Source organism: Suricata suricatta, chromosome 3, assembly GCF_006229205.1.
Source record: "Suricata suricatta isolate VVHF042 chromosome 3, meerkat_22Aug2017_6uvM2_HiC, whole genome shotgun sequence".
NCBI lineage: Eukaryota > Metazoa > Chordata > Mammalia > Carnivora > Herpestidae > Suricata > Suricata suricatta.
Genome location: NC_043702.1, coordinates 108,833,910 through 108,846,192, shown reverse-complemented (window position 1 = coordinate 108,846,192; position 12,283 = coordinate 108,833,910). Strand labels below are relative to the sequence as shown.

Below are 12,283 nucleotides of genomic sequence, written 5' to 3'. Positions count from 1 at the left end.
GTACTAAGACACAACTTAGAACCAGGTCACCAAGAAAGTGGCAACCTTTTCTCTGATCTAAAGTCCTGGGCTCTGAGAGCACACTCCCACTGCTAGAATCTGGAAGCCTCATGGCTGGATCTCATCTCTGCTGCCAGCTCCAGACTTGTGCGACGCCGGTCACACCAGGAGTCTGGAAACTAGCACGTGGACACTAAACCTCTGCCGACACTACCTCACAAGAATTTAATCATTCCTCAGCTGTGCTTAGAAGTGCAAACAACAAAAGTTCATACTAGGCCTCATTTAGGTCTTCCAAATCTAGTGAAAAGTCATCACACCTAAGCCACGTCTGAAACAAAACCCAAAAGGGACTATGAGAAACATCAAGTTTACATTAGCCTCTAATATAAGGAAAGAAAATCAGGAGGCTCAGTGACAATTCTTCACATCCTTAACATTGTTAATAAAATAATATCAAAAATATACAAAGAGATGAAGAACCCTTGTTTGAATAAATAAGGAAAATCAGGAAACCCTATACAAAAAGATAAAAGGATATGAACAGGCAATTCACAGAAGGGTTTACCCAAATGGCTAAAAATTAACAAAAGTTTTCTCAAAGGCATTAGCCACCAGATAAATATAAAATTAAAGGTAAAACAACAAGATACTGTTTCCTCATTGGATTGGTAAAATTCAAAAATTAGGTAAGTGCTAATTTGCTGCATTAATAGAGTAAAAACTGGGGAAAGCATCCTGGAAAATAACCCGGTAGTACCTAAACAAATTAAATAAATATTTTATAACCCAACAACTTCACTCCTGAATAAATATCCCAGAGAAATTCTCCCACAAGGCCCCACACTGGAAGAGTCAGCAGTGCTGTCTGTGGTGGCAGAGAAGAACATTCCAGATGTTCATCCCTGCACGAAAGCTTAAACAAAACGGGAGGAATGTCCAGAGCAACCCGCATTGCACAGCCCTAGGGAACATGAGTCACATACGATAAAAAGTGGACAGTGCCACCTGGTGCATACAACCAGGCAGATCCCTCGCTTTTTGGGATGCAGTAAGAAGCAATGAACTCAACAGACATTCACTCAGGAAAATTTGTAGTTTTTTTTTCCTAAAGAATGCTGGGTTTTTTTTTTAAGCAACAGAACGAAGTCCAACTCAGAGTGTTTGTATAAACTAAAATTAAACATATACAGAAATATTACATACTTGACTAAAATAGATGTAATTTCAAGATTGTGTAAAATCAAACATATAGAAGCAGTTGCCTATGACTATTGGGAGGGGAGACGAGAAAATGCACCTACAGCTATTCCCTGCTTTTAAAAAAGTCACATAATGCCAATTTGCCTATGCAAAAGATCTGTTAGTACTCGTCTGCACTAACCAAAAGAAATCTAAAGAGGACTTTTCACTTATTTTTTTAAAAGGCAAAAAGCGAATATAGCGTCCAGTACTTCTTTCTGGCTTGCCTTTACATAGGTAGCACATACCCCATGCAGCATGCCACCAGAGCTTTGAATAGTGTCTGTGAGTACCTGTACTTTACCTTGATTTCTTTTGCATATCTATTAGTAAGATGTGTCCTAAGGTATCAGAAAAAGCCTAAGAGAGGTTATTTTTTAAGTCTTAGAACCCTCAAAATTTTTCACACATAAATTAATGGTAGAATCTTTGCTTTACACCATTTCAGCTTAGTTTTCATAGGAATGCTGTACTTTTGGATAATGAGGGAAAACTATACAGGGAATAAAGACAAAATGAAGAGTCGACACTTTGCATGGACTAATGATGGGGTGTGTCATGCACTGAGGGATATGAGTAAATGCACTTTTTTTTCCCCTGAAGATCAGGAATAGTGTGTCAATAATACTTAAAACTACTAGAAAAGACATGAAATATCTGAAGAACTACAGAGACAGACCAACAAGAATGGGATAACACTACAGAGAATTAAATACAATATATTATGTATTTCTTAATATATAAATACAGTAAAGATTTTAAACTTTAGTCTCAGGTCAGTAGAGAAGCACTGACATGTCTTCAAACTAAACTGGCCAGCTGATCTTCCTATTGTTAATAGTTTACTCTCTAATCCCTGATACCTCAGTGGGATGTGTCTAATGCTCAGGAGAGATAGGAGCTAGAGACTGGTAACTTTAGCTGATAATAAAACCAAGAGGGTACATACAAAAGAAAACTGATGGTTCAACCTTAGAGGTTAGCCTAAAGCTACAAATCTGCATGCTCAGCTTTTATTATCCCAAGGCAGATGGTCGTGAAAATAATCTCTGAATTTAGAGTCAAATGAGGCTCCTTATAGAAATAATCCAAATCAAAGATGAAAGGCTTCTGGATGACTTTTTCACTTATATCACATGACATCCCAGACAAATGTCTCTCCACAGAAATCACTGAAGTTCTTATTCAACCTTTTATGCCCACCCACAATATGATAAACCTAACAGTCAATACACTTTTGGATTTTTCTAAGATCAGAAGAGACAGATCAAACCCTATCTCCTGAAATCAACTGCCAGGATACTATCCAATAATTTTACACCTTCAGAACCATTTAACCAAAATAGCACTCCAAGGACATAAGATATAATTGTCTTGCAGAACATCTTGATTAGCTGCAAAATGTAACACCTCCCATAAAGAATTTGCATACCTTATGTCTCCAAAGGGGAAGTATTAGTCTACAGATTTAAAAGGGGGTGGAGTTAAGAAAGAGGAGCAAATGATCTAAAAGTATCTAGGTTAAAAAAATGAGTTGCAACCAATTTGACAATAAACTATTATAAATTTAAAAAATAAAAATTTAAAAAAACGAGTTGCAAGAGATAATCTCTATTGCTATCCTATTGTTTTCATTACTCTTTTAAAAGATAAGACTTGGGGGCACCCGGGTGCTGATTCTTGAATTTGGCTCAGGTCATGATCTCATGGTTTGTGAGATCAAGCCCCATTTCAGGCTGTGCTCTGAACAGCCCAGGGCCTACTTGGAATTCCCTCTCCTGTGCCCCTCCCCCATTTGAGTGCAAAAGTTCTCTCTCAAAATAAATAAACATTAAAAAAATAAAAGATAAGACTTGTATGTTAACAATGAGGAGATTCATTTTTTACATAACTTTCCCCATAGTGTTCAAATGAATTCATATGTGACACTGAAATAGTTCTATTGTAGTTCGTTGCTTCTTAGTGGCTTACATAAGCTACACTTCTTTAATGACAATAAAACAAAACAAAAGTAAAAATCCTAGGAGTACTCAAAAGCTTTTAGCCTCTTAGTCTCTAAGAAAGTTTTTGTCAATGACAATTTATACATGGAATACCATAGATTCATAACAATTTTGAGTAAGCATATAGCACACTAGGGAAAACTGAAAACATACACAAACCAATACAGTTGAAGCTTGAGCAACATGGGTTTGAATGGCCTAGGTCCGCTTATATAAGGAATCTTTTCAATAAATACAATACAGTACTATTACATTTATTTTATCTTCCTTATTATTTTCTTAGTAATATTTTCTTTTTCCTAGCTTACCATCTTGAAAGAATATAGTAAATAATTCATATAACATACAAAATATGTTTTAATAGACTGTTACTGGTAAGTCTTATGGCAAACAGTAAGATATCAGTATTTAGGTTTTGGGGGGAGTCAAAAGTTATACATGAATTTGACTGTATGGAGGGTGTTGGTGCCCCTAATCCCTGTGGTTTAAGGGTCAACTGTATGTTAAAGTACAATGAAATAAGAATAATACTACTTTTATTGAGTAGTTTTAAAAAAATGCAAAGCCAACAATCCATCCAAGAATAGGAGATGACTTATATTGTAAATAATAAATCTAAATAGAACTTGCTCAATATATTTGGTGTTAATATTAGAAAGACTCCATATACTCTAAATCCTTCGGTCTTACATTGTACAATACAGCTGTTCCATAAAACAGGTCAACGGCACATCACACACAGTCACTACCTTAGTATTCAAAAACACAAGGCCCTAAATTCAAGGTAGTGACAGCCCAACCAATCTGAATCTCCTCTAGTATCAATCAAAACTTGGTCAAAACTAGCAAGATCAAACATCACTGCTTTCACGATCACGTATCACCAGTACCCAAAATACCTTTATCACACTGTATAAATGGATCCTCCACCACAAGGAGTTTCTTAAGCTCTAACAATAAAGAAAAATTAAACATGCAGAGGTTCCTTGTTAGTACAAAAGGTAACTGCCGGAATCATCTCTTCTACAGAATTCAAGGTTGGATGAGACCTGGACGAAGCAGCTTCCCAGCAAGACCACATTCATTTTTATATCTAGGAAACCAAGGTACCAAGTAGTAAGAAATTATTGCTTTGGGTCTTCCAAGAATTCAGTGGGATACTTTAAAAGGGAGACAGATTGAAAAGACTCTCAGCCATAGATGTGCCATAGCAGTGCTACAAACTTACTGATAAACATCATTCTTTTCCCTCCTGTGTATGCAAAGCAACAAATTAAATGACACAGAATTAATTTCCATAGATGTCCACTATACTCCTGAGCATAACAAAGAGCCTTCTGCTTGAAGTACAAAAAGAGACCCAACTAGGTAGTATTTAAGCATCATTTTAAAACACCATACTGGCTTAATTTTTTTCAAGAAGTAATTCCATTCTCCATGAAAATAAAAAGACTATCTTCAGCCCACCGTGGCTTTGACATAACACATAACAGCTTTGAGTGGTTCCAGGGTATGTGGAAACTGACTAGATCACAGAAGAGTGGCAGCATTTTCCTATCCAATCAACACCTCCCAGGACATCCTTGGAAAGGAGGAAGACACATGTTCCTCTTTCTCTCATCCATACAGGATCACATGTGAAAGAGTAACAATTCTTCAGCATGGGTAGAGTGCTCTTATAGCATCCAATAACTATCATTATTTGTTCATATAATACTGATGCATGATAATTTACTAAATAGTATTTCAAATTGATTAGAAGTCATATTTGTCATATATTTATATTTTTAATATAAAAAAAGGCCTTGGAACCTTTTCAGCCACTAAAGTTATATATAATGACTATTAAGTTCTAGGCAGTACTTACTTGTTTCTCTCTAATGGGTCTCTTAATGCTAAATTTCATTAACATCAGGTTATTACTTATAGGGCAAAAGCAGGAATAAACAGAATAATAAAATTTTCTCTATTTCCTTTACCTCTCCTTTCATTACCAATAAAATTCATAATTAGAAGCTCCAAGTTACTGTACTACCTTTGCTATTTTAAAATCAACCAACAAATATAGGAAGAGATGTTTTCTCAATACAAGTTCTATCAAAGTATCATTCTACTTTCATCAGATTCAATCACACCTCAGTGAAAATAATTAATTTTGACTAATATAAATTTTAGTAAATTTTCAGCTTGAATTCAACAGGAAGTTGCCAAGAGGAAGCTTAGATACCCAACTTGCCTGTTAAAAAAAAAAATGGCAAACAATCATTCCTAAAGCGCTCAGTATCCTCAGTATGAGTGCTTACATTTACTGGTATACAGCAGGCACAGAATAGATATTAGTGGATGTGTTGATAGAAGATTAGATAATGGACAGAATCAGGTGCGTAGGGAAGGACAAAAGAAAAGAAACAGGTGAGTAAAAAGACCCAAAGGAAGAGGCATCCCTAAATCCAAGAAGTGTACATAATATGATGCAGACAATAACAAGTCAGAGACATTGAAATAAATTAAGTGAAACTGGTAAAGATATAAAAAATGGAAATGGGAATTTAATCAGCCCTTTCAGATGCTAAATTAGGAGTGACAAATAGTATGTTCCAAGAGGGTAAAAACTTCAAGACAAAGGCACAAAGTCAGGAAAATAAAATGCATGTTCATAGAACAGTAAGCAGATCAATTTCTCTAAAGTTGAGAGCTTATGAAGGAAATTGTTGGAGGGTAAGGCTGCAAAGTCAAGCGCTGTAGCCAGATGCTGTGCAGAACATAAATACTAAGAGTACTTGCCTGCTATCTTCTCTTCCCCACTCCTTTAAAAATTAGCACCTGCACCCAATCATGCAGCCACAACCCCCATCACATGCTTTCCTTATCCAAACCCTGAAGGCAACCAAAATTTATGATAAAGTGACAAAAACAGTTACAATCATAGTAAATGCTAAAAGGAAAAACCTGATGAATAAACAATTGGGAAAATACTAGTGACTAGGTATATGAAGTATTAACGCACCTGATTATATTCTGCCAAGCTTCTGTATACGATCTCCGTGTTGTTTTGTTTTGTTTTAACCGTTTGGTTTTGGGCCACTTTGAGCAATGAAGTTTATCAAGGCAATGAACCAGGACAGGAACGCAAATAGCACCGACTGTATGCCTCCTACATTCCAGACAGAGTTGTAGTGGCTTTATATTTACTATTTCATTCAGTCTTAACATTATTAGTTTGAAATTATTCCTCCAGATTCACATATGTGAGAAAAAATTACTGGAGAGTCACTTTAAAAGCCAGGATACGGGGCGCCTGGGTGGCTCAGTTGGTTAAGTCTCCGACTTCGGCTCAGGTCAGATCTCACGTTCGTGGGTTCGAGCCCCGCGTCAGGCTCTGTGCTGGCAGCTAGCTCAGAGCCTGGAGCCTGCTTCCAGTTCTGTGTCTCCTTCTCTCTCTGCCCCTCCCCCTCTCATGCTCTCTCTCTGTATTAAAAATAAATAAAACATTAAAAAAAAAAATTAAAAGCCAGGATACAACTTTACCTAACACAATAGTAGAATAACTGCTGAACTATCACTGTGTATGTGATGTGACTGTGTATGTTCAGCACCTTTTTAACAGAATTAGAAGAAAATACGTCTTTAAAAACACTTGTTCAATTTTAAATACACGTGTTTTATATCCACATACCTACATGCACTTAAAACTAGGCCAGTCCTGGGGCACCTGGGTGGCTCAGTCGGTTGAGTGTCCGACTTTGGATCAAGTCATGATCTCACGGTTCATGGGTTCGAGTCCAGCATCAGTCTCTGTGCTGACAGCTAGCTCAGAGCCTGGAGACTGCTTCAAATTCTGTACCTCCCTCTCTCTCTGACCCTCCCCTGCTCACACTGTCTCTCTCTGTCTCTCAAAAATATATTAAAAACATTAAAAAAAAAAAAAAAACCAAAAAACTAGGCCAGTCCTGTGTTCATAAAGCAGTCGTTAAAACCCATCACTGGGGTACTTGACTTCAACCCAAACCACAGTCTTAAAGAAATCATTAGATGTGATGTTTCCAACCAAACTACTCTTGTCTCAGCTTTTGTTACCATGATCTATTCTGATATACGGAACTCAGTAAATCAAGAAATAAGGAAAAGGACAGCATTCATATAACCCCCTTTTCTGTTAGAGTAAGACAGATGCGTTATCTATACACATCTGGGATGATTTCTGACTTTCCTTCACATATTGGACATGAAGGACATAGATATTCTGTCAGATGCTAATACCAGAAGAAATAAGACTGCAACTGGCTTTAACAAATTCAAAGGTTAATAATTTTAACAAGCTATATAAGAAAACCTTGTACTCCTAGAGTGGGTCCTTCTCTACAGATATAAAAATCAAGATAACCTTTAGAAAAATCAAAATGAGAGTCACACAATCCAAATGCTAATGCCCAAGCCAATTCTTAATTGGATAGCAATTCAAAAGCTCACTGATACACTTGATTTTATTTTAGGCATGTTAACAACAGATTTCCTTATCTAAGTGCATATCTTAGATGAGGGATTTACTAGCTTAATGCCCTTAGGCAAGTTACTTCACTGGTCAGAACCTTACTTAGCTTATTGGGAAAATGGGGATAAACAGCTATACTTTAAACTTGTGGTAAGGATTATAGATACTTAAGCAATGTACCCACACAGTATCTGGCATTTAGTAGAAGTGCAAAAAAGTAACTTTACATCATAACTACAGGTTTTGCCAGCCAATAACAAATTGATCAGAATAGTCAAATTAGAAGTATGGGAGCAGGTGGAGAGAAGACAAAGGAAACTCTATGAATAAATAGCTAACAGGAAGGAAAGAGTCAAGAAACAAAGACGCACCCAGAACAAGCAGGCTGGAGCCAGCAGCACGCAGCCTGCTATCTCCGTGGAGGGCATCCCCGGTGTTTTCATAGCACAGTAAAAAAGGCCGCCCTTCACTAAGCCATTTAAAACAGATTAAACTTTGAGTCCACATGTTTAAGGATAGATAAGCACATAACTGACTTTGGAAAGCTTCCTATCAAAAGTGATTTAGCATCACAAATTTAACATTTTACATGTTTAAACTTTAATTAACTGCAAAAATCTATTAACAAGCTTCTGCTAGACTTAATATACAAAAGAACCTCTCAAATTTCAGAAGCCATTTTTTCTCCTCAGCACTGAAAAAAATGTATTTCAAACAAATTAACTGGAAATATTTCAGTGCAATGGCCTAAAACATCATCAGTTTTTAACAGAAAACACAGGATAAAAGTTTTTGTCTCCATCACTAAATGTTTTTATATGTACCAAACAAATACAAGCATGTGCCATGAAGATCTCTTTCCACTTGGATTTTCTCCCTACAATTGTAAGGCAGTAAAAAGCAGAAAACATCTGTTCCTTTCTGCAGAACTGACAACCCTCATTCTATGGGTTAAAAATAAATGATGTTTGTGGAAGTTTCTAGATAAATGATCACCTGCTTCAAAAGCAGCTGGCAATTAATGGATCCAAAGACATGCAAAATTAAGGCCCAAAAAAACCCAATTTCCCGAAGGAGAATGCTACTGTTCCCTAGGCCTCTGATAATATCCAAGACACCCATAAAATTTTAGAGGATGGTAAAGAACCAAATGTGATACCAGATGACCAGAAAACAGACAGCAACTGAGCAACGGGGACCTGTGTCAATCTGGACTCACTCTGCCACAAGAACCATCTCCCTGAGAGCTGCCTGAGCAAACCTTGTTCAGTCTCCCCAACAATCACTCTTCGTACAGCGCAAGCAAGGCCAGATGTTCAACAGTTAAAGGGATTGACCTTATTAAAAACTGGAACTGAAAAATCTCATACATTCTATATTTTTTATAAACAGCTTTTACTCCGTGTTGCCTTACTGTGTCAAATATCCAAAAATAAGTAATAAGCAAGGACATTCTGACTTAAATCAGTAGACTCAGCATCTATTTCTGGCTCTGCCTCCAAATGAATCATAGTGTGACCCTGAGAAAATTACATCTCTTTACCTACCTGCATTTGCCCACCAGGTACACGATTAGATTAAGCTTACCAGTTTTTCTTTTTTGGAAAAGGAAAGTCAGTGGGTGCAATAACTATATGGAAACTGCTACACAAATATCTACTGATCACTGACCAGCCATATATCCACCCAGCAAAGACAAAGTCGGTAATGTCCATATTAAAACAACTCACTCTGCAATTTCACCCTGCACAGTAAAAAATTCTCCCTGGATAATATAACACGGGGACTCACTGAACAGGACTTCTTTAATTGTCCAAAATTCCCAATTTGAAAATACTTAGCAAAATAAAATGCAAGCAACTAACAAGAATAAACTGTTTTTCTCTTAAAGGCCTACGATCTGCAGGACTCTGATCAATCCTCCTATTAATGCCTCATCTCTAACCCCTGCCAAGATCAGTCCCTGTAACCTTGATGCTCCCAAACACTATGCTTCATGTTTCCATGTGCTCCTGTGCACCCAGACAGCCCTGGAGAAAAAAAAACCCTGATTTAATGACCTCTGTATGTCCTGCCACTAGCATCTTGCCTGGTAAAATGTGGCTGTCCAGAATATACATATATATGCATATATATATATTTATATATATAAATTAAAGTGAATAAATATCCAAAGTCTAATGCTATTACAATGAGCAACCATTAATACTAATAGGTGATAATCTGAATCATAGTGACATTTTCATTTAAAAATAGATATTTATAAATGAATGATTACCTAAAGAGGAAACACATTTCTCACCAAAATTAAATTCAAAAAATTAACTCAAGAACTTCCCATCTTCTTCCTTCAAAAATAATCATTCAATGACTTTTGTTTTGTTTTTTACTCATATTTTTTATAATTTGCCTAAAGGGTATTAGCCGATAGGCATCCCTTTCTATTTAACCTACACAATAAAGAGAAGGGAGAAGTTCAAAATATGAAAAGAAAGAAAGAGCAAGCAAGCAATAAGTAAATGAATAAAGTGAATAAAGGTTACTCTTGATTAAAAGAAATCTATAAACGTAGAACAAAAGGTGAAACATATGTAAAATACACGTGAAAATAAAAATGAGGTAAATACAAGTTGGCATTTAGCCAACTAAGTGGCTATGCCCACTGAGAAATGTCGCTTAAGAAACGTGGAGGGGTTTTTTTTTTTTTAGAGTTTATTTATTGAGAGAGAGCAGGGAAGGAACAGAAAGAGAAAGAGAGAGAATCCTAAGGAGACTCCATGCTGCCAGCGGAGAGCCTGACACAGCACTCAGACCCACCAAATGTGAGACCATGACCTGAGCTGAAACCAAGAGCTGGATGCTTAACTGACTGAGCCCCCCAAGAAATGTCTTATAGATAACCTATTTATTAAATTAACAGAACTGAATATGTTAAGCTTTTCAAATTACATTTGAAATTTTTACCATTCAAGTATTTATCACAAACCTACCAGCAATTGCAAAAATTTTCATTCTTTCTCACTCCTTAAATTCTTGCACTCAATATTTCCTTTAATAATTAAGAGTAGAAGGAAGAGGGGCACCTGGGTGGCTCAGGTCATGATCTCACAGTTCCTGAGTTTGAGCCCCGCAGCAGGCAAAGCCTGCTTAGGATTCTCTCTTCCTCTCTCTGTGTTTCTCCCCCAATTGTTCTCTCTCTCAGAATAAATAAACTAAACATTAAAAAAAAAAAAAAAGAGTAGAAGAGAACATGAAATAGTGAGTATTTAAGGTAAGGCCTTGGAACCTACATACCTATAAGAATGCATAAACTCATTATATTACTTGATATTTACCACACTAAATGGACCCTTAAGCTGGACCTTTATGGTGCCCACCAGTTGGATTACATGTCCTTGTGGTCTCCTCACCTTCACTATCTCCAAGCTATACCTGTTTTGATTAGACATATAACCAAATGAAAATTATCCGTAATATTCTATTTCATTATTTATTAACTTTCTAATAGTGTGTATCAGATTTGGTAGCATCAGCAAACTGAAGTATCCCCTTCACTTCACTTCACAGTCAACCCAGATTGCTGACATACATAAATATACACATATATATTAGAGCAGTCAGAGATTGCCTCTGGATAGTACTGGAATAAATTGTTTCTTCAACGCTGACCCTTGTCAAAAAAATAACATTAACAGATTTCTTGTTCTTAATGCTGTGAGGATGAGGAAGGAAAGAGAATGATGGCTATGAGGGAAAAAAAAAAAAAGAGCCCATCTGCGTGGCAGGACCCTGGACATAGAGAACAGCACGTTTTGGATAAGTGGATAGAGCAGCCCTTTCTTGAGATGACTAAGGAGACATGACAAAGTTGTGCCCTTTAAGACCTTGTTAAAAAATAAATAAATAAAAACTAGAAATTTTACTAAACTTGTGAGCAGAACCTAAAAGGACTTGCCAGAAGCAAGTCTGGGCTTCTGAGAGTGAGCAGAGTGACGCGGGAAGGCCCTGATTGGCGGGCGGGCCGGCAGCAGGGCGCGCTCACCTGTGAACACGTTCTGGAAGCCGTCCGCAGCCGCCTGCGCCCTGGACACCTTGGCTGCCAGCACTGACGGCACCGCACCGCCCCTCTCCGAGGCGGCCTGGCGCTCCCGGAGCTGTGCGGGGCCCTCGGCACGCTGCGCGCGGCCGCCCAGCGCCTCCGTCCAGTCCGCCGAGCGGCTGAGGCCGCAGGTGAGGCCGCCGTCAGCCCGCTGCTTCCCGGGTTGGGCGGCGGAGACCAACGCGGCTCTGGGCCCGCGGCTGAGGGAGGACTCCAGCCGCCTCTTAACCCCGGGGCTCTGGCTGGGAGACGGAGACGGAGAGTGGTCGGGCGAGCTGAGCTGCCGGGTGGTGGTCTTGATGTAGCAGGGAGTGACAAGCGGGTAGGGCTTGAAGCAGCGCGGACTGGGCGCGGGACTGCCGGGCTCCGGGGCGGCCGCCGGTGCGCGGGGTCCGCTGGGCTCCCCCTCGGGCTCCGCCCCCGGCCGCAGGGGCCCCTCTCCCACCT

At 38.4% G+C, this 12,283-nt stretch overlaps 1 protein-coding gene across 1 annotated transcript in view; it reads right to left on the bottom strand.

Annotated features, from left to right (window-relative positions):
- Nucleotides 1-12,283, bottom strand: part of FMN2 (formin 2) — a 370,023-nt gene that overhangs the window by 356,399 nt on the left and 1,341 nt on the right. The window contains 1 exon segment of the mRNA XM_029933337.1: nucleotides 11,780-12,283. This exon segment is cut by the window's right edge and continues 100 nt beyond it. Coding sequence (XP_029789197.1) covers nucleotides 11,780-12,283 — 504 coding nt within the window.